The 24,412-nt window shown below is 37.2% G+C and overlaps 1 protein-coding gene across 1 annotated transcript in view; it reads left to right on the top strand.

Moving 5' to 3' along the window:
- Positions 1 to 24,412, top strand: part of LOC137043954 (adhesion G protein-coupled receptor A3) — a 65,498-nt gene that overhangs the window by 13,528 nt on the left and 27,558 nt on the right. The window contains exons 2-4 of the mRNA XM_067420563.1: positions 6,056 to 6,127; positions 15,330 to 15,401; positions 21,332 to 21,403. Of these exons, the coding sequence (XP_067276664.1) occupies positions 6,056 to 6,127; positions 15,330 to 15,401; positions 21,332 to 21,403 (216 nt within the window). The remainder of the gene's footprint in view (positions 1 to 6,055; positions 6,128 to 15,329; positions 15,402 to 21,331; positions 21,404 to 24,412) is intronic.

The following is a 24,412-nucleotide window of genomic DNA, read 5'->3' as shown; positions in this document are numbered from 1 at the left end:
AGTTTGTAAAGATTGATTGACTTGATCATCTGCATTTTCAGAATATGTATCTGGCTCGAACTGATTTCAGATGACATTAACTGTATGTTTACAATTGCTTAACCTTGGAAACAGAGTTGTGAGGGGCATTACATTTCCACACACTGAGGTGTTTGGCCAAACACAACACAGTGGGTCAGCTGGCCAATCAGCGCGCAATGAGCTTTGTAGAAATCAGTGTGTTTCAGACAGACTGGGAATAGAGGAGCTGCAATAATGTGAAAAGTAATGTGTTTTATGAGCATTAAACAGGCTAACCTATTCTACTACACCTATAATCAAATTAATGAACTTTTTAAAATAGCACCCCATGACCCTTTTAATTATACAATTATGTTTCTTCTACTATTCGCCCGGATATTTTTGCTTTCTGAAATTGATGCATCACTAATATTCAAAATGAATTCTGGGACATGAATTCAATGGGAGCAGATTGGATTTTGATAAATTTGTGTTCAATACCAAAGATTATAGTGGAGGAAACCACTGGTACATTTTGTTTGAAACCTAAGTGGCCTTGAGTAAATCGACCAAAAAGGAAAGTTGTTTCAGAGGAGGATCAAGTGAAATACAGTTCAAACACACTAAATCATGCACAATAATCCCGGGACTTTGCATTAAGCGAGTAAATGGTATCATTTTTCTTGTCATGTTGACTTTAAAGAATTTACATCCTGAAAATGCATACTCTGCTCTGGGTGCAGTGGGACACTTCATCTGAGATATCAGAGTTCTGCACACGGGCGGTGAACCGCTAATATTTGATGTAATGGGTGGAATAATACTTCGCAAATCGCAAATCAATAGGCACCGGGTGGACTATTAGTAAAGACTACTATGACCCATTTTGGTACCCATTGGCTATGTTTACAACATGCAGAACTTTGTTTCAATCGGACTGAATTCATTCCAATTGATGAATCTGAATGTAATGTTTACATGAACTCTAAACAAAGTGATCGGGTTGATGTGCACGTTTATTTGTCACAAGCTGCAAATCGGAATAGATTTTTTTGACAAAATAATGACAAATACGCAGTTTCCCACTGTTTGCCATAATAATTATTCGACATTGGTTCTTTATTTGTTTTACTTAAAGACTTAAAGCTGCAGTCTGCAACTTTTTGCGCTCTACCGGTTAATAAACAGAACAGCATGCGTCTTGCAGAAGAACATGGCAGCCGGAGCTACTTCTTTCTGTTTATGTCTATGGCGAGTCACGCAGGGACTGTGCTCCTCCGCAGTAATTATACATAGGCTTCCTCCATGCTAGCCTTAGTTTAATTGATGTTATATTAGTGCAATAAATAGGTATAGATTTGATTTTCCATGGTTAAAGGGTTACTTCATTGATTTAGCATTAAGCTTTGTATTTAAACTGGGTCATTAATGTTGTAGAAATGTGAATTTATTTTTGGATTTGGTGCCTTCTAGACTGAGAAAATACAGAAAATGTATTTTTGGATCATGTGGATCAAAGACAACAAGTCCCAGAATGCTTCGCTGCGCTACGAAGCAACTCCCAAAGTCACCGCTACTGGATCACTGGATCACATTCCCACTGCGGAACCGCCCCTACCGTTGTTTTAATTTTCATATTTAGTTCAGATAGAGAAATCACACAACAAATTAAAAACTCAACGAGTGTTCAATATAATGTGAGTGAGCCGAGCGAATGTCACAGCACAACTGCAGCAGGAGTTAAATTACATTCATCACTACAGTGCCGCATACATTCACAGCGTGTGTTCAGTCTGGCACGTTTTCAATTCATGCCTTTGAAAGTGTAAGTTTCATAGAAATTAATTTGAAAAGATGAAACACTCACTTTGCTCCGCACAGCTCCATTTACATGAATGCCTGCGGCTGCCCGAGCCAAGCGCTGTGAGTGCGATCCCACTCCCCTTGCACGGAAATAGCTCCTTCTACTGGCTGAAGTCTTTAGCCTCTGGCCAAAAAATCCTCAGATGATGCAGAATGAAGATACTTGCCTCATCTGAGGATTTTTTTTCCAGAAATAAAATTCATAAATCTCTCGTCTCAGGGGCACACAATCACACAATCATTTGAATATACTCCCGGGTTTCTACTGATACAAAGCCATATGCTAATTGCTGAAGTAACCCTTTAATCTTGTATTCATTAAACTAACTATAAATCATAAACAATAACTCGCATCAAGAATAAATACATCAATAAGACACCTTATTGTATGCATTTACTATCTTCAACTCACCTTTTAAGACAATGATCATGTGCGTTTAGCACCATCTCCTCTGTAAAATTAGGCTACTCAAGTAATCGCTAAATTGGACTAATTAGGACGGTCACGCCAAATAATCAAAATGACTGTGCCGCGGTAGGTAATAGCGTTGTCAAAAATATCGATATTTCGATATTTATCGATACTGGAATATCTGAAACGATACGATTCTTAGTTTTTACAGTATCGATACCAGCTGCGCTCTCCTCTCCGAACGAAAGCGAGTTGACACACACCGGCATATTCTCACTCAGCCCGGTTAACCTCTGAGCACGGCGAACACGCGTTCTGCTGGACTTTTTCCTCATGAGAGTGTGTTAGTGTTAGTGTGTGATCGGTCTGAATTTCACGCGGGATTGCACATAAATTAATTCTACCAATCCCCGCAGATTTCGTGCTCACATCTGAAGCACACACATATAGCCTACCGTAATAAAGCCGCCTCTGACATGATACAAGTGCAAACATTTGCTTCTTTTTCCAGCTTATTATTTGTCAAATACGCTCAAAGAATTATCAGTGAACATTTGGAAGCGTATTAACGTAAACACAGTCGCAAACAGTTCAGAACGAGTAACAGGAACAGTGCAGGATCCATGCGTCCGTTAGTCTTAAAGGGACCGCAGTCATTTGTAATTCAAACTACAAAAAGACAAACGATCAACTGCTCTTGACTGATCAACTTGTGTAACTTTAATCGTTTCATTTGTACGCTATTGAATTTTTTTACAAAGAACATTATCCAATGTTGTTTTAAATGTAATAACTATGCATTTTTTTAATTCAGTTTTTTACCTGAATGTTAGACCTACCTGAAAAAATAAAGCAGTCTATTTAATTTGTATCTTCTATTCTATTGCATTTATTTGTGCTATTGTTTATAATCTGTTTATTTGTTCTTATTTTATTACTGTTTACTCGTCTTTTTAAATTCAATTTACCATTCGAAATCAAGCTTTCTTGTGCTGTGTGTAAGCTATTGCAACACAATTACCCCATTGTAAAAAAATACATTGAGATAGCAAAAAATTGTGAGAATTTGAAGTAATTGATCAATTGATCAATAATTGTTCAAATCAAAACGATGTCCAACCCTAAGGAAAATGCTAAGTAAAAAATAACAATGAATAATAACAAGTTCTGTTGTCCTATTAAGCATCTTATCTTTGTTTTGTTTTTTTGTTTTTTTTACTGTGGTATCGATTTAGTATAGATATATCGATATTTTAGTCTGGTATCGTATCGAAGTCATAATTTTGGTATCGTGACAACACTAGTAGGTAAGGAATGTTACTGGTATTGCTGCTAAAGCAAGCTGTCGCAGCAAGATTCACACTCTTTTAGGGGATTTTAAGACTTTTTGTCAGGGGAAAATAAATTACCGGTACGTGTGTAACAATTGACTGTTTGTCTTATTTCTTACCCTGTTTTGATGTAAAGTAAAGGGAGTCAGGAGTCAGAGTCGACTCCGAAAAGCCTGGTTTCGAACACCCCTAGCTGAGTGAAAGGAGAATTTTAGAATGATGGGACACTCCTTTATGTGACACTTTTCTTCAACGGAAGAACAGCTCATTCTGCACGTCAGATGTCCTTACCCCATTTGTACATCATTGCAAATGTGTGCAGTTCTGTCCCGTTTTAGTTTTCTGTCCGATCAAGTGTTTACATGTCTTTTCAATCGGATTAGAAAAGAAATAAACCAGCCCCTACAATCCGATTGAAATTTCATTCAGATCGGGATCAGTCGGCTTGATTTAGGTGTTTACAATAAGCCTTTTCAGCCCGATTGAGCCATCAATCCTATTCATATATTATGTGCTTGCATGTGAACGTAGCCAGTGTGTTTTGCAGCATTTGTGTGCTGCAACTTAAGTGATTGACAGCTTTAGGCATTAAGGGAGCGTTCCCTTAATGCCTAAAGGGAACTTTGCTTTCAGTATATAATCCATATCATTTGAATAAAAGTTTCATCTTTCATGCTGCTAAGCGGACAAATGACCACACTGGAGAGTTTCAGGAGAGACAAACACATTTAAATGCAGAGTGAATCTGCCAAAATATTCCTGACATTATATGACAGTAATGGATTATATTTAGCTTAGCTTTATACTCACATCTAAGCACCTGTATAGCCTATAGTGTGATTTAAGTACATTTTGTACATTGCAAAAATTGTTGTTCACATGAGGCCAAAGTTGTGTATTTACATTATATTACCATGTTGGGCTGTGTGACTGTTTTTCTTAAATGCATCAAATTAGAATGCATAATGCAGCAATTCATCAAATTAGAATGCATAATGTTGGTTTGATTGCTTGTGTTAAATTAGAAAATAAATCATTTTTGTGTACCTGATGTAATGCGGGTGGGGGTCAGGTCGCGATCTTTGTCAAGCGGGTTGTGTGTGGAATTAAATCAGTGCTGCTGTCAGATAATGGTTTACCAAACAGGACCCGTACAGGACTCTGCTTGACATGCCTCTTCTGTAATGCTCTGCACATCTGGAGTTTGAAAATCCACAAGCTGTTAAAGTGAGGAAAGGATAGGGACTCTTTGTGTTCTTAAAGCCAGAAAAATATGTAGGCTGTCTCAATAGTCCAAGCTTGTAATAAAGTCACCCCTCAGCACCCCATAATAATAACAGTCTGGCCGGGACCTGTGGATAAGGGGTTGTGAGCATAAGCGACCGCATCCGGTGCAACTGTCCCTAAAACAGCCAGCCACAAACGGTTGTGGTGCTTCCTCTGGAATGTACATCACTGTTTATATCTGAATGACACAAAATGGAGGAGACGTGCAGAAGATGTTTCCCTATGCTTTGGATCCGAAACAAACATTAAAACAAACATGATTCATGATTTTGATGTATAGCTGGGTTTCATTTGAGAAACCTACTTCTAAAGTTAGAGACTTTTGCAGTCATTTCATGATTCGAAATAAAACCAAGTTAAATGCAATTCATTCTTTATTTATCCATTCCAACAGTTTTCTTTCTTGTATATCACTTGTAAGCTGTGTGTAGCAATGCACCCGTTTATAGCAAAACACATTTTCTGGTGTGTGCCTCAGCAGCCACGAAAGCTCTGCTCCATTGATAGTCGTGTCAGCCAATTGGCTGTCATCCATGCGGAAAATTGAAGCAAGGAGACATTCGATTTGTTTCAGACCTGTTCTGTTGGACTGATTCAGAAGTGATCAAATAGAATGTATAGGTTCTATCACTGTGTAATTGTGTAATCATTTGGTAGACATTTTCATTAGGGCCACAATATAGTGATTGTCCTTTGGGTTAACTTATTATTATTATTATCGTTATTATTACTTTTACTTTTGGTTACCAGTTTAGATCTTGTTTTACATTACCACTCCAGTTGGTTGCTATGGTAACTTTCCATATCTTTCTGTATCTTCAGCTGCTAGAAGCTTCTTTCTGATGATTAAGAGCTTAGCTAGTCTCTTGTGTTCTCAGCTGCCTGTCCTTGTATTTGCATTGGCCACTTTCGTAAGAATGTAATATGCAAATATTATGCAATGCAAAAAAAAAAAAACTTCTTTTCTGAGGTACTTGGTCCATTGAGTGCAAGATTTTGAGGATGCAGCTGAGGAAAAATAAATTGAAGATGTTTGCTAATGAACTTTCAAGCAAATAACAATAGATCTAGTTTTACACTTCAGGTTCAAGTTATGTATTTTTATCTGTGGTCACATGTTTTTTTTTTTTTTAAATATCAACCTCTTTTGTTTTCTTCACAGGATTTTGAGTAACAATAAAATCCAGGAACTTCTGAATGGCTCTTTCATTGGTTTGTCATCACTGGAACGACTGTAAGTTCAAAATTCTCTTTAATCATGTCATGTTCATTTTAGTTAAATTGAGTGTGTTTCATAGGCATATACAGTGTTAAAGGGTTAGTTCCCCTAATAATGCAAATTCTGTCATTAATTACTCCCCCTTATTTCGTTCCAAACCCGTAAGACCTTCGTTCATCTTCAGAACACAAATATAATTGATCTGATGAGAGCTTTCTGTCCCTCCATAGATGGCTATGCAATTACCACTTTGACGCTTCAAAAAATTCATTAAGAAATTGTAAAACGAATGAACCTCATTGGTTCTTGCAGAAGCTCAAACGTGTTGCGTAACACAAGAATGAACCTGATTTCAATTCATATGGATTATTTTTACAATCTCTTTATGAACTTTTTGAAGTGTTGCTGTCAAAGAAAAGATCTTAATTTGTGTTCAAAATGTGAATGAAAGTCTTATGGATTTAGAACGACATAATTTTCATTTTACCGTGAACTATGCTTTTAATAGATTGTGATTATGAAAATTTAAGAAAGTTCCTTCAATTCCATCCAAGAACTTCTCCTAGAACCAGTAAATTGTTATTTGCAGTGCCATGTTGATCGCTTCCCTAGCCATCATTGTTTATATCCGAACTACAAATGTTTATCCCAGTACTTCTGATTTAATATGTGTATCTTTAATACAGGAATAACGATACTGTGATGTTGAAAATATTTGTGATTGTGAAGCCGTTTTCATACTTGATGGTAGTCTGTTGAAGACCCTGAGGAGGTCAAGAAGGGGGATGGTCAAGTGAAAGTTAATTATATCTATTGCCTTCAGGGAGCACAATTGTCTGGTCTTGGCATCAGTTTACTGCTCCATACTTCCGTTAGGCATTCAGTGTCACTCACTGTAGGAGTGCTGGTCAAATGCTTGAGCTCACGGCTAAATTTAGTGTGAGTCTGTACATTGAAATGCCGTATTTAGTATTGCTGTTTATGTGTGCACTTTCCATTATACTGCTGCTTGACTATACATGACCCAGATTTTCAATGACCAATAGACACAATATATCACACAACCGGTTTCTCTCAAAAAACTGCTGAATAAAAGGGTTGACACAATACGTATAAAAAAGTGTTGACTGATTTGTTCTTGCTCATTTAAGACTATTCAATGGGTTTGAATCTGTAAACATGGAAGTAGTCCTTTAGTATTGTGCTTCATTCAGGGCCAGAATAACCCAACATCCTCCTTGAGGGTGTATTTACCATGTCCTTATTTTTGTCAATTTTAAAGTTATTTTAGGGTTACCGTTACTGTCCAAAGTTTCAGTATTTTAAAATGTAATTTATGGATTGTGATTTAAAAGCTGAATTTCAGTCATTACTCCAGTCATAGTCACACAATCCTTCAGAAATCATTCTAATATGCTGATTTGCTGTTCAAGAAGCCTTTATTATTATGAATATTAATGTTGAAAACAGCTGAATGAACTATGACTGTTTTGACATTATATCATTCCAGGATAAGAATTTTTGATGTCAACAATTCAGCTTTCACCAGTTAAAATGCTAATTCTTGATATAACTACAAAATAAGGTTGTTGGTTTTTTTTTTGTTTTTTTTTCTAGGAAGAATTGGAATTTGAACTAGTAAGCAATCAATTGTCGATATCAAGAATTGAATTTGAATGCAGCCTATGGTTACATTTCAACTAGTGAAAATACAATTAAAGATATCAAGAATAATAGTTTTTATAAATTGCGATTAATTCTGGGTTTGAAAAATTCAAAAATAGCCATTCTTACTTGTAGAAATCTGATTCTTAATTTCAAGAATTTAGCATTTTAACTAGGGAAATGAAAAAATTTAATATCACACATTCATATCCTGCGAATAATTAAAAGTCAAAACAGCTTTCCATAAATGAAGAGGGCTTGTTGTGCCAATACGTGTTCACCCCTGAGTAAGATCTGGGAATCATGTCAGCCGAAAAAGAAACAGATGGACTTTCCGCTTGTGTTTTGCTTGAATGCAAAAGAAATGAGTGTTGTGATTGTGGTGAAACCTTGTGCTCCAGCAGCCAGTAAACCTTGTCGTCTTGAGAAATGTGTAAGGAATTGACGGCTTCCAACTGGACCGTCTCAGCCAGTTGAAAAGCTTCATCTTGATTCATGGGTGCATCTGCGCACCGTTCTGTTTTTAATGTGAGGGAATTCTTCACTCTTTTTATGTTAAGAAAATGATACAGTTCAGGGTATGAAGAGCTAAACCCTTGTCTTTATAACACATTGGAAGTGTAAACATCTTTGATCTTTGCGTGCTTTGAAAGCCAGAGGAATTCATCTTCGACTCTCTTGACGGCACAGCGGGTTTCTGCGTCTAGGCTTTTTGGCACAGTTACCTTCCAGTGCTGCTCCCTGTGTGCCCTGTCTGGCTCATGCTTCTCTCGCTCCGATCCCCTCTGCCCAGAGCAGAGCGCTGCTTTTGTCATTCTAATAAATCGAGCTAAAGCCAGAGATGTCAGCAGTCTGATTCATGCATTATTCTCTGCACTGTGACTCTTTGTCTCTGTGTCGGTTTGTTGGAGTATGTGTGTGTGTGTTTGCACTTTTGAAGGTTGAATTGGTGAAAGACTGAATTATTTTTACCTCATTGTCGCCTTTGCAGTTAAAGGTATGGTTCACATACATATGAAAACCCCAAAAACAAAATTGTATGTATTCCCTAAAACTCTTGCAGAAGTAGAGATGCTCAATTTGTAAATTAACCATTGTTTTAAAGGGGTGGCTGTATGCGATTTCACTTTTTTAACTTGAGTTGGTGTGTAATGTTGCTGCTTGAGCATAAACAGTATCTGCAAAGTTAAAGCGCTGAAAGTTCAATGCAAACAGAGATATTGTCTTTTAAAGTTATGGCAGTTTATTATGCAAAAACGACCGGTTTGGACTACAACGAGCTTCTTCCTGGGTTGGTGACATCATAAACCCTTGCTAGTCACCGCAGATGTGATTTCTGCCTGTAATGGTAAGGGGCGTGGCGTTTCCGGACAACCTGTGCTTGGCACTTCAGCCAATAAAAATACATGAAAATACATTTGGCCATTTAACCAATCTAAGACCATTGCGCTTTTCAGAGGGGTGGGCTTCATAGAAGCAGGAAGCAAACGGGCCGTTCAAAGGACAGTGGAGACAGCGGTGTGGAATAAAGGTCAAATCTAAGAAAAATAGTGTTTAAAAAAAAAAAAAAAAAAGCATTAAGACATGTTATACTGCACCCCACAAACGCAATCAAGCCTAGAAAAAACCAAGGAACCACCCCTTTAAATCAGATCTTTTCAGTGAATCGGTTAATTCAGATCACACAATCTGAATGATTTGTTTTTGAATTGCACTGTTGACCATTCATTTACAAAACAATGGAATTTTGGGGGCCTGAAAATGCAAACTTTAAAAAACAGGATTCAAAGGGCAACTTGTCTTCGTTATCTACAAAAAGTCCCAGTGCTTAATTAACCCGAAAATGTTCATAATTTGTCCTCATATTTCAAACCTATAAGACTTTTGTTAATCTTCAAAACACAAATTCAAATATTTGTAATGAAACCTGAGATGTTTCTGTCCATCCATTGAAAGTAAACTCACCCAAAGCTTTGATGCATCAACATTCATAAAGGAGCGGTAAAACGAGCCCACATGAATCAAGCGGTTTAATTCAAGTATTGTAAAGAGTTACAAGTGCTTTTATATGATGAACAGACAAATCAGGGTGTTATTTGACTTTATAATTTGACTTTTTATGATCAATGCACATCAAATATAGTAAATGGGGAAGCTCATGTGTCACTCGGTAGAACGGACCTTAACTTAATGGTTCTCGTGTGACATGCAAGCACGTTTAAACCTCGTTGCATTGACTTGCGATCCAGGGACTGAAACTTGTCAGGTTGCGTTTACAAATATCTTAATTTGTGTTCGAAGAGGAATGAAAGTCTTATGGGATGGAGCATCCTGAGTAAATTGACTATTTTCTTTTTTTTGGAGAACTGTGTTTAACAGCTCACTGGAGATTGTTAGTGAATAATAAAAATTGTGTTGTGTTCATCACACAGAGCTTTGACTCCAGAAGACTCGCTTTAACTCATTTTATGATGATTGCTTGACTTATTTCTTTAATACCAAAATATTGTTTCAGGCAACGGCGACGAGCCAGCATTTTCATTTTCAAATTGAACTACACATTCATTTTGACAATGTAAAATGTTTTTTAGTAAGTTTAAAGTATTGCTAAAAAGCATTGAGTTTGAGCGTTCCATTTTCCCCCTTTTTCCCTCTCGCTCCCCCTTACCCTTGTGCAAAGGTTATGAGCAGTGCTATCGGGACGAGTGTTTGCCTTTCCACTCCAGAGAACTGCCCACTGTGACCTAAAGCTCTTCTCTGTATAAGTGTTTTCTCACAGAAAGAAAAAGCTTTCCCATGTGCCATCCACGTTTGCTTGACATGAACCTTTCTCCGTATCTGTTTCAGAAATGTATCTTTAATCAAGAGTGGCATGTGTTAGAGATGATGTTGTCATTTACTTATCCTCAGTGTTTTTCCAAACCGGTTTGACTTTCTTGTGAAAATTGATCAAATAAAAACAGCTTATGGATTTAGAATGATATCGGGGCTTAATTGCACAGTTAGGACACTTTACTGACACAAATAACACATATGTGCACTTCAATATGCCAATAGAACATGTGTTTACATGCCAGATGAAATCAGAGTAATGGGCAAAAATGTAGCTCTGTTGATCATTTTATGCTTAAACTGTTTATGATATTACTTCTAATAAACAAAAATGGGTTAAAAATGTACATGACCACATTATGATTTATTAAAAATGTACATGACCACATTATGATTATGAATTACTGGCATATAATGTTTATGTATATGTGTGTGTGTGTGTGTGTGTGTGTGTATATATATATATATATATATATATATGTGTGTGTGTGTGTGTGTATGTATGTATATATATTAAAATATGGAAATAAGCTCTTTCTTTAAATGTTTTGGTTTAGTATTTAGTATTGTGTTAAAGAATTATGCTCTAAATTGAAAATGTATATACATGTATGCATTTACCAGACGTTTATTATTTATTAGGGCTGCGCAATATATCAAAATATCACAAATGTACATGCATATCGCATCGGCACGCAATATCAACGCAACGGCTACTTCAACATTGTGAAAAGTGTATGTTTTAGGTTGGCATATAGCAGAGAATCAACTGGGCACACGACTACTGTTAATTATGTGACTTGCTTGATGTAAAAAAGAGTTGTTATACGCAATAACTTGCGGAAAAAAAACCTCCTTGCAGTCTCACACTGTCTGACACACATACACCAAAACATGCGCATAAGCGCCTCTTTGAAAGCATGTGACCCCTTTGTACGTTGTTGCATGTCTTGTTACACACTCAAATTACCAAATACACACTCACTTTTTTTTTTTTACAGAATTTTTTGCTAAAACACTGCTGGTCACTTTCAGAAGTTGTAGCGATACTTTCTTTTCCCGCAAAGAATGTGGAAAAAATGGTATCATTCAGTTTTTAAATATAATTTAAATAGATTTTACACACTAATAGCAATATCGTATCGCATATTGAATATCACAATCATTAACAAGGTATTGCATATCGCATTTTTCTTCAATATCGCACAGCCCTATTATTTATTATACTTTTTCATATTTTCCACTTTAGTTTGTGTTAGGGATGCACTGATATGGATATTTTGGACAATATCAATAACCAATGATTTTAAAAAAATATATATTTGAAAGCTGATAGCTGATATTTTGGCCAATAAATTAAAATCCTAATCTGATTAGAACAACAAAAGTCTCATCATTGGAAAAACATTTCCCAATTAAACATAAATCAAACAAAAAAAGTACAGTAGAACAGAGCAATTCAAAACCATCATGGCGTGCATCTGAAGTGTCTCAGTTGAAGGAAATAATCCATTATTTATCATCTTATTGGACTGATAACGATAACATTAAAAGTTGAACATACTGTATATCTGCTGATACGATATGGTGGCCGATATATCTTGCATCCATAGTTAGTGTGTAATTTTGCTGTTTGAGCATTAAAAAAAATCAGCAAATTTACAAAGTGCAAAGTCCACTCCAAATTGTAACTGTTATTTTACTTAAAGGGGTGGTTGCATGCGATTTCACTTTTTTAACTTTAGTTAGTGTGTAATGTTGCTGCTTGAGCATAAACAGTATCTGCAAAGTTACAGCGATGAAAGCTCACTCAGGGCAGGTCTGTGTTGAAACGCTGTCAATCAACAGTCATGGGAGGGGTGTCTGACTGTGTGATGTCACGGTCGAATGGCTTGATGTGAGACAGGAGAAAAAATATAAGGAGATTTAAAAAAAAAAAAATAAAATCGTTGGATTTTTATCATTATAGGATGGTTGTGTACAGGCACTGCCAACACACATTTCATACAATCAACTTGTAAAAGTGCATGTACCATTATATGACCCCTTTAAGGATGCACTTCACAACTGGTTATTTCGGACATTTTAGCTTAGTGAGATTCGTTTTGTTGTGTTGATGTTGTATCCGAAGCTGTGTAAAGCGGCTCGCTAGAAGGGGGTGGGGAGCAGCAGCTCATTAGCATTTAAAGCAGCACTTGGCAACTTTTGCTCTCTGGGTCCCCCTACAGTTGGGAAAAAATAATGTCCTCAACTACTGTCGTAAGTTCTGTCATCCTACAACAGGGGATGCCATCACGCGTGCATTTGTTGACATGACACCCATGATAGCCCTGAACTAGTGATGTCTCATCGTCTCATAGCCCGCGGACCCCGTATGTCTATTTAATGGTCGCGGGTGCGGGGCGGGGCGGGGCGGGTTGTAAAAATATATACAGTGGTGCGGTGCGGGCCAAATAACTTCATAAAAGCGTCCCCGCGGGTTGGTGCAGCACTAACAGTTCCCCTGAACACTGCAGGAGGAGTTCACATGCAGGCGTTCTTCTGGCGTCGCGTGTGAAATGTCTTCATCCCAGGTACAGTCAGTGGCATATGTTTCAGCATGTCATATGAATATAATTTCATGGGTTTTATTTTTTTCAAACGCCAAATAATCACGATGCTCACGTTTACAAGCCAGCGTCATTATAGTAGTCTATTGGTTACCGTTTTACAGAATCTATATGATACTTCAGTTCAATGTTTGAGTGGTAGGTAATCACCATAACAAGCAGGACAGCATCGGTCGGGCACACCTCCTTCAGCTCACGCCGACGAGCAAACGCTGGTCACATGTTGATCCTCGTCCTGCCTTTAATCCCAGCACTTTTTCGTTTCCTCTTATTGCTTTCCTCCAACAAAACCTTTTATTTCTTATTTGTCTCTGCTGCTTCGGACATGACTATATTATCCGATGAACAAAGTTGGGCTCGCACGTCCGAATTTAAGGAAGTGTGGGTGTTGGTGGAAGTGACGTATATGCCGTAAAGCAGTCAAATTTTGTAGTTTTTTTTTGTTCTCGGGTTACTACCCGAAACCCGAAGTTTAAAAGTACAATTAAAAATGATACAGACCCCATCAAGCTATGGCAGATGTGTCATTCAACCTATTGTAAGTCGATGTATCATCACAAGAGTCTTAAAAATTATATTATGAAGGTTGAAAAGTTACCTAGTGCTGTTTTAAAGGGACGCACAAAAACGACGGGTATTTGAAGCTGAAACTTCACAGATGCATTCTGGGGACACCCGGGAGTTATATTATATTTTGTGCAAAGGGGCATATTATGTCTCCTTTTAAGGGCATTTTCTATTCATTACAATATTGATATAGAAACTGTTGTTGTCAAGTATGGATCGTTCATAATGCTTCCCTCATTGCGAGCCTGTGCGCTCTGTAAACTGGGTGCTGCACTGCTCTCACAGGTGACTGCCTCCTCCTTTGTTCCAACATCTCATTACTAACAAACATTTAGAAAAAAGATTTTTTTAAATTTGTGATTCAATTCGAACCGGTAGAAGACAGAATCTCTATTTATATGTAAATTGATTTTCCCCCACCTATATTATCAATGTTGAAAACAGTTGTGCTGCTTAATATTTGGGTGGAAATCATCATACATTTTAAATGTTATTCTTCCAGAAATCCTATAACCATTGGTATGACCTTGGTCTACCTTCTCTCGCTTGCCATATTGTGTGCTGTGTGCTCCTCGATTCCACTTTCAAACCACAAATGGCACGACATCAAAGAGGCTCACATGGTTACTCCGGCTTTGATGCAGGAACTCTGTGATGATGTTTTGAACAGGGCTAGCTGACTGGCGCAGGTGTGGGCTTTGGGTATCAGTGACGGTAGCCTTTGAACTTATCCACCCTTTCTGTTATGTCGGATTCTGGAATTGTTGCATGCTTACTCATTTAAGTATTTTTTCTCTGCACTCAAACACTTTACATGGAAGGGAGGAACACTCATCAACCACCATCAATATATGATGATGATTAGGTGGCAATGATGGACAGAGGCCAATGGGCAAATTTGGCAAAAATTTTCGAAGGACATCTTGGGATTTTTAATGACCACAGAGAGTCAGGACCTTGGTTAAACGTATCATCTGAAGGACGGTGCTTTTTTAAATAGTATCCCCATTAAGACGCTCCACAGGATAAGCGCACCTCTTCCGGCAGAATCCTAGTTTTCCCAGGAGATCTCCCATCTAGGTACTGACCAGGTTCAACCCTGCTTAGCTTCAGTGGGCAACCAGTCTTGGGCCACAGGGTGATATGGCTGCTGATTTACGGTTTAGGCATATGGCAGCTGGTTTACAGTCAATTCTTATAATTGATTTATAATACAGTGCAGTACATCAGGATATTATTGAATTACTTAGATTCATTTTGTAGATTGAATTACTGTGTTTGAAGATGTTCCAATTCGCATGTTACGTTACACTGCTCAATGAGAGTGATTTATCAAGGGGTGTGCGTTGGCTTATGGCTGATAGCTATGGCACGTCAAGCATCAAAAGATTTAAGTGTTATACCCACTGGCATGTTTTCTGAGTTTTGAATAACCTGTTATTATAGGGTTGGGTTGGCTGAGTTTAGCTCGTGTTTGAAATTAACCAGGCCTTTTTTTAATGTGTTTTATAATGTTCACCGCCTAAAACTGTTTTTCTTCACAGGGACATAAAGAACAACATAATCACACATATTGAACCAGGAGCTTTTTATGGACTTTTCGCCCTCAAAAGACTGTAAGTATTATTCTGTCTGTCTTGTGTGTAAAATGTGTTACCAGGAGCCAGATTTACGAAATATGGCAAAGTAAAGAACACAGACATCTACTTTAAAGAACACAGACATCTAAGAGCAGCGCAAATTTGCATCTGGTTTAAGACTTTCTTTATTGGGGTAGTAAATTATGGTGCAAATACCAGTAAATTGACTAGCACAAATCTTAGTAAATCACCTTGCATGAATAATTTTAAAGGGGTCATGGACTGGCTTTTTTATACTGTTGTCTGAGGTCAAATTATGACGTTTGCATGGTTATTACATTCATAAACATAATGAATAAGCAATAGGCTATTTTCTACCCTGTTTTTAGCCACTCTCATGGAACGCTTTTTTATGGGTGCATCACATTGAAGACTTGGAAGTAAATATGAAGGTATTTTTGGTGCAAAACACCTGAAAACTAGCCTAGAATTCTAGACGCACCCTAGCGGCAGCAAATCTAATCTGCCCGCGAGTGTCGTCTAGCAACCTTCAATACCCTACTGAGCTGTATTCCCCAAACTCTTGCCGGGCCAATCACATCGTGTATAGAGTCGGTGGGCGGGGCCATAATGACGACGGCCGAGTTGCTTTTGCTGCTTCTAGTAAACACAGAAACTGGCGAACGGCGGTCTTTCGAATCAGCTTTGACCACTACTGGAAGACTTGGAGTTAAGCTTTTCTCTGTTTGTGGCCAATGTTTTGAATTTGGACTGCAGTACCTATTTCAGCCACTAGCTGTCAAAATTACATAATGCATATTTAAAAGGATTGTTCAACAAAAAAGGAAAACTTTCTCATCGTTTACTCGCCCTCCGGCCAACCCTGATGACTTTCTTCAGATAAACAGAAACAAAGATCTCTTGAATGGCTGCCGCTCTGTTGATGCCTGAAAAACCACACACAGCGATCTTGATGATAATCCTTACGACCCCAGTGGATGAAGCGATGTCTTCGCACAGATTTATTATTTTAGTTCGTGTTTATCTGAAGAAAAAAAAGTCAGAGAGTATATTATTACAGTTAAAGGGATAGTTTACCCAAAAGTGAAAATTCTTTCATCTGTTCAATGAATATGTATGTTATTTATTTCAGCTAGTTGCCAAGGTAACATTTCTTATTTTCATTTAGTTTAACTTGATGCACAAAAATAACTTACTAAAACTCAAATAAAATTGAATTAAAAAACATTCATTTTTAATAAAAAAAAAAACTAAATTACTAAAACTTGGAACTTAAATTGAAATGAAAACAAAATATAAAAATTAAAACAAATTCAGTTTATTAATAAAAACTATTAGTTGGTATCTCAGTGATACTAAAATAACACTGGTTGACACCTCTCTTGCGGAAATACTCCGATTCAAGTAAAAACAGTTTCACTGTTGGGTGTGTGCAACCACGGAAATAAGACTTCATCTTTCTGCAGTTCTTCACTCCAGATGGACAATGTCCAGACAGCACTCTGCACAGCATGACTGATGCTATCTGCTTTAACATGCCAGTAGTTGTCTGTGTGTGTTTGAGAGAGAGAGAGAGAGAGAGAGAGAGAGAGAGAGAGAGAGAGAGAGAGAGAGAGAGAGAGAGAGAGAGAGAGAGAGAGAGATATTAAACTGAGAGCAAGAGACTTGGAGAAAGAAAGGAGAGTTTGTTCCTTGTTTTGTGCAGAGTAAACTATGTATATGTGGTGAGTGTTCGGCTATATATGTTCTCTAGACACACACTGTGAGGGTTCGCGTGTATGCCGTGGCCATGTAATATGACTCACTCCTTGCCAATATAAACTGCTCTTTGGCTGGCTAAATGGAGAAGTATGCAGCTCCCCTGAAAAAGAATTGCTGTCGTACAAACTTTTGAGAGAGCGCACAAGATGAATTTTCCCAGTTTTATAACCCTAGTTACTTTGCCAACTCCAGGAAAGAAAATGTCAAACTCTCCTGAACTTTAAAAAGAAATGCCTGATGCTAATTTGAAAATGCATTCATTAATTATTAGCATGAGAACTAAATGGGCGTGTGAGATGATATCTAAAAGTATTATCCAAAAGACGTTTTTATGTGATCATGATTGAACATTATTCATATTTTATTAAATTGTACGACAATTATATTCATAACATAATAACGAAATAAATGTATCAGGAATTAATATTTAATAATATAAATTTATATTTATATTACTTCTTGTTTATATTATTTAGTATAAGTATGTAAGAGTTTACATGCAAACCATAATTGGTCAAATTAATCTACATCTGTCTGTTCTTGTTTTAGTATCTAATTTTTTGATCTGTTGATGACTTCATTTTTTCCTTCATTTTGAATGGATAAAAAAATGCATTTTATCTATAGAATGTGTTTTTTGTTTCTGTATAGTAACATGGCTGGCAAAGCCCAGACTAATTGGTAATGAAATGTATTGTTAATTACTTTTAATATCAATTACCATCCGTTTAATTGATTAGCTCTTACAACTTAGTAGTCAAACGGGTACAGGCAAAATGGTATTTCAATAAAACTTACCGGTAGCCTTCTATATAATAGAAAGGTTTGTTTTTTTGCAATTGGCGCTATTTGACTAGAGAAAACAGAGAAAAAAAGGCTGTTGTCTTCCATTTTGCCTAATAGGTAGGAAAAGTTCAACACCCATAATGCACTGGGCATGCTTTTATTCAAACCACTTCCACCATTCTGCTATGGATACACTTCACATTGTCAAATAACAAATTGCTTTAGTAGGAAACACTTTTTAGCAAACTTTTCATCAAAAATGTGCTAGAACTGAAAGAGTAAAAGTTTAGTGGGAGTGAGTTTCTGCGATAAGAAGGATGTTCAATTCTTACCATAATGCCGCTCTAAATTTAGACGTGATAAACCTACAACAACTCTTCTGTTAACCCTCTTCTCATCCGACTGTCTGTGGGCAGTGATAATAATGTGAAACTATAAACTATAATGCAAATTTATAAACTATAATCTGTAGTTTTCACAAAAACCCTCGTTCACGGAAGATTGTGAATTTAAATGGAGGTTCGCTTGCAGTAGGCTTGTCCTCACAGCAAAATTTGCATGATTTCCAACTTTTACAAACGGAGAATATACCGGCAACATGCAAGTTATGCACTGAGGAAATCACCACATCGCAAACGCATTAAACAGCACAAGTATCTGTCAGAGCAGTGTTACTCATTGCGCGGCTTGCCAAGCTTTAATTTGCGGCTCGCATTATATCACATGTGAATGCGTATCAATAGTACGAGTGTGCAATCTCGTGGAATGTATATGAGTTTTGGCGTGCATATGCTACACACTTTATGGCGTGTATATGACACGCTCTTGGATGGGGGTGGGGGGTTCGTGCGTATAATAAGGTATCATATGCACGCCAAACACATTCCACGACGCTAGACGATTCTAACAGAGAAACCGCCTCACCAAATGAACATCTTGCATGCCTCACAAGGATTGCAACGACAAGCTACAAATACAACATGAAGAAAGTCAAGGAAATGCATGCATGCTTCCGCTCATCCCAGCATTATTGTAATCCTGCTTTTTTGGATGGCGGGAGGCTTCGGCTTCGTCCCGTCTTTTTTAGTCTGCGTGTTCTGCAGAGCGCACGTCAGAAGCAGAGGTGTGTGTGTGTGTATATACATCTGAGCTTCTGTAGCAGATATATGCACTTTTTGTAAAAATGAAAGTTAAGACATCTGTCATTTATTTTTCTCTTGTATTGTATCTTCAATTTTCTTTTTGCGGCCAAGTTTTATTTCTACAAAAATATTCAGGCAAATTAATAAACTTTTGTCTACTCTAATTTCACAACTTTTAACTGAAAATATGCCTATGTGATTCATAATGTAGGTCTAATTAACGAACAAGAAATATTAACAAAGCCATTTTCATCAGATTAGGCATTTTTAGTGCTATTGTTATCTCATTTTTTGGCCTTTAGAATGTCTTAAAATGCACATATGTAGATCATAGAAATCAACATTTTCTTACCCCTCTAACATTTTGGATCTCTGTAATTATAAACATTATTGGATACAATTATTACATGTAAAGTATGAACATGCAGTAAGGGGGTACTATTTGCTTTATAAGTAATAAACAGCCAATATCGTATGGGTATGCATGTTTGTAAGCTACTGGTTAATGGCGAAATTTGGACACTACACTATGTTACAATTTTTTCCATAGGCTACCCTCACTGGGGGCCAAGCTCCCCTAAAACAAAAATCCTAGAAACGCCCCTGCTTTGCAATAAAAGTGGCTCTCCTATTGATTTTGTGCTATCAGTGCGGCTCTCATGAAAAAAAAAGTGAAGACCACTGTGTCAGAGCATATACATAAACAATGCCTGTTAAAGGAAGTGTATGTTAGATTGTGGCCAAAACTGGTACTGCAATCACTTCACAATTTGATCTTTCACAATTGAAATATATTTCTTACATACAGTTCCTTCAACTATATCTTAACTGTTATTTTGAAGCCCTGAATGTAAAGCATGTCTCATGTTTAGCAGCTGCAGCTCACTCTGCAGCCTCAACTCATTTTCCAGCTACGCTTATGTCAAACTACTGTATATTGATATAAACGGTATTGCCTCATTCCATATATATATATACATACAAAACAAATCATATTTTAGACAATAAATAACCATTCATGCTTTATCAAAAACACAAACCTCATATTTCTGCTTTCAAACCCTCTGGTATGATAGTCCCTTCGAAAGATCCACGTTCACATACATAATCATGCAAATGTTAAACAGGAATAGCCTTGCTAAATGCATTTTCAAACCCTTTATGCAGTTTGGGTCACAATTTTTTTTTGATTTTGGTGGATTTATGCTTATTTATTTTCTATTATTGTTGTTCTGCAATGTTATCATAGGACCCCATCATATATTGATGTGCTTTTTCATTTTGAAAGGAAGCTTGCGATAAATCAAAGTGCTATATTTTTTTATGTCTCATGCTTGTATGTCTGAAAAATGTGGCTTGACATTAAAGCGAGCGATTATATGAGGTTTAGAAACATTTGCCAAAACATGTTGTGTCGTGTACAAAGACTGGAACGACTGCTTGATTGACAGTAATGATTATGTTTTGTCTGGGATGTAATGGTAGTTTGGCTGTCAATATTATATAAATATAGGCAGGGTGAGATCATTTCCTAATTGGTGTTTGGTGAAGTGTATATTTTATGTTTCTAGAAGGAATGTTGTGCTTTATTAAAAGCAAAAAAGCTGTATGGATGCTCTTTTACTCCATCAAGACCAGTGTTATTGTACACTAAAACTATTAAAAATGGTTTTCATTGTTCAAAATTAATCTGAAATAAAATTCAATGAAAAAGGGGGACAAAAAAAAACTAAAGTTTTTCAACTAAATGAAATAAAATGGCTTTGAAGTACTAAAATTGAAATGAATATAAATTAAACAGAGATATTAAAAAAATATTTAAAAAATATTAAAATTATACAATTTTAAAATAATAATTGAACATAAAATGCAAGATAATTCAAAGTATGATTTACTTTAATAGTATATGAATAATGGTGTATGTTGTATATAATAATTTGGTTCATCATAAAACTGTAATATTATACACAACTAAATCCTAAAATAACACTGATCATGACCAAAGTGGAACTGCAAGCGTCGTGGACCTGATGGGATCAATTATATTTTCATCTACAGCTTAACAGCTAAAATAGGTGTAAAGACTGTATTTAGAGTATACATATACAGGAAGATGTTGCCACTTGTTTGTGGTTGTATGTATTTGATGTTTTTACAACATTTATGTTGTAAAAATGTTTTATGTTTTGACAAACACAGGTAAGAAACGGTATGATTTAACACACAGCACTTTCTCTTATCTTTTGAACCTTGCAGAGACTTGTCCAAAAACCTGATCGGATGCCTCCATGTGGACGTGTTTAAAGGTCTCACAAACCTTGTTAAACTGTAAGTCATGTTTTTTACTGCTCTGAACCTAAAGAAATTGATCATTCTTTGAAGTACCTGTTTTCAAATTAATTACATTTTATTTAATAAAAGTCATAGAAATATGGGCTGTTTATGGTATTATAAGGCACATTCACATCAACAAAGTCACATGCTTTTTAGTTTAAAATGAATCTGCATTTCACCACCTTTAATGGATAATACGCTGATGAGCCAACACATTTTGACCACTCACAGGTGAAAGTTGATCATTTCCCTAACAAAGTCACATGTCAAATTCTTAGTAGATTAGATGATTATTGAACAATCAGTTCTCGTAATCAACGTGTTGGATGCCGGATAAATGGGCAGGAATAAAGATCTTAGGAGACATTAGGAGCTTTCGCACCGGAGGAACCTTTTCATAGTTCCTACTTCCTAGAACTATTTGTGGAAGTACCCGGTTTTGGATGTTTTCGCACGGCAGAAAACAGGAACGATTTTACTCCTTTTGGGGCATCTAAATTAGCTCCTACTTCAGAGTAGAGTCTAAACCAGCGCTATAGGAAATTGCTTACCAGTGACGTAAGTTCATGCTGATTGTTTACGCTGATACGCAAAGCATCCAGACTGTACATTCAGTACAGATTATATAGTCTTTATATTTACTCCACTAACTAACTCTACAAACATGGAAAACAGTGGTAGATGGACCTCTCAACCTTTACGCTAAAGAGAAACTCCAACTCGACTTTGATGGGACCAAACAAAACATTATTATGTATTTCTGCTCAGCTAGCAATGTTGGGCATGAACCACACAGGACACAACCACAGGCTTGCATCACTTCAGAGTTCCTTCTGGTTGTGTGAATGCAACCAGGAAAACAGCCCTATAAGAGCCTTTGGTTTCTGGGAACCATCCTGGTGGCTAGTCCCTAGAACTACCCGGTGCAAAAGCAAAGGCAAAGCGGATGCCCAAGGCTGACGAGTGACGGAACTGGTCCTTGGAGCCGTGGAAGAATGTTAGTTGGTCCAATGAGTACCGTTTTTCTTTACATCATGTGGACGGCTGTGTACATGTGAGCCATTTACCTGGTGAAGTGATGGCACCAGGATGCACCGTGGGACGAGGACAAGCCGATGGACGGAGTGTGATGCCCTAGGAAATGCTTTGGTGGGATCCTCTGGGTTCGGCCATTCATCAGGTACACACTTTCAAGACACTAGTGTTCCCTAGTCTCTTTCAGCAGGATAATGCGCCCTGACACATTGCACACATTGTTCTGGAATGGTTTGAGGAACATGACGAAGAGTTCAAGCTGTAGCCCTGGGCTCCCAATTTCCCAGATCTCAACTTGATTGAGCATCTGTAGGATGTTCTGGACCATCAATTCCGATCCATGGTGATTCTACCTCGCAACTTACAGGAATTGTTGCTAACATCATGGTGCCAAATACTACAAGACACCTTCAGGAGTCTTGCAGAGTCCATGCCTCGGAGGGTCTGAGCTGTTTGGTGGCACGCGGAGGACCAACAGCAAATTAGGTCATAATGTTTTGGCTCATCTGTGTATAATCCCTCTCATAATACGAATTTAACGTATTTATCCATTTATCGTCTATCCGTCCATCTGTCTGTTTATCTGCAGATATTCATATTAGATTGCGATGAGCACAAATGTCATTGGTGGTGTTTGGCTGAGATTCATTAGCCTAATTACCCTTCACAGAATTCTGAAACTCAACAGATGTTGTTAGATGAGCGTGTTAACGCTGACTTCCCATGGGTGTAGCGACAGCTGCAGGTGTAATAGTGAGCATCGTCTTCACCAGGTGAAGGTGAAGATTATTATAACTGATCCAGTTGTTTCAATTAAGACAGCAGTTAAAGCACTGAACAGATTTCCTCCCGAACAGATGTGACTGTCAAGGGTATAAAGGAAAAATTGAAAACAAACTGTTTTAATGAAGGTTTCTAGTTAAATATGTTGAATAAATGGCACTGGTATTACAGTCGTTCAGTTTTTTTTTTTTTTTTTTTTCAGGCAGCAGCTGTGACCTTTGTCTCAGTGGTTTAGAAAGTGTTGTTCATGAGATTTAAACATTTTAGCTCAATCTTCACAGACTTGCAGTGCGTTATTTCATTATATTAGTAATAACAATATTCCATTTCATGCATCGTTCAAGATACTTAAAGGTGCTGGAAGCGATTCTGAGAAATGCTGTTGAAAGTGGATTGGACAGAGTAACACACCTTGTAGCCAATCATTCGCAAGGGGGCGTCTGCTAGGGGTGTGACAAGATACTGATCTCACTAGACGAGAAAAGATACGATATTGGGTTCACGAGAACGAGATGAGAAGATTTTTACATAGCATTTTCAAGAAATCCTCAATGATGAAATACATGACTAGAAAAATAGTTTGCAGGTGCATTTGAAATGTTTTAACTAATCAGCTTGTGATGAACGTCATTTAATTTCTACTTTAGGAGTATGAATTATCATACAGTAAAAGACTGTAAAGGTTTTGCCAAAAACTCAACTGACTGGCTTCTCTCCTGTATGATTGTCTTTTCAGACCTTAGTGCACATGAGCTTATTGTGACCTCTAACTGAATGCCTTCCCACAAATTGATCATAGATATTAAGTGCAAACAATAACCAGAATCAAAGTACACAATAAAAGTGGAAATAGAGACAACTTTTTCCTTCAAGCATACTGATACAGAGCTGAGAGATGGTTACAACTACTGTAAATAGTTGTCATATTGGGAGATATTTGCATGCCTCAGGGAGCCGCTTTCAAACAACGGTCATTTATTGAAACCACATTTGAATGCACATTCCAGTTTACTTTACCTTTAAATTTTGCAATCGTGTGCACTCTGTGAATAGTAATGGTGTTGAAGGCGCATAAAAAAAATGTAAGTCTGGCCGTGTTTCTGCTGCGCATCGAATCGTCTGCAACGGTCTAGTAGTTCACCAACATGTTACACACTCGTAACGCGCTCAATGCGAGCGCTTTAC

This window comes from Pseudorasbora parva, chromosome 1 (assembly GCF_024679245.1).
Source record: "Pseudorasbora parva isolate DD20220531a chromosome 1, ASM2467924v1, whole genome shotgun sequence".
Taxonomy (NCBI): Eukaryota; Metazoa; Chordata; class Actinopteri; order Cypriniformes; family Gobionidae; genus Pseudorasbora; species Pseudorasbora parva.
This window is presented reverse-complemented; position numbering and strand designations above follow the sequence as displayed.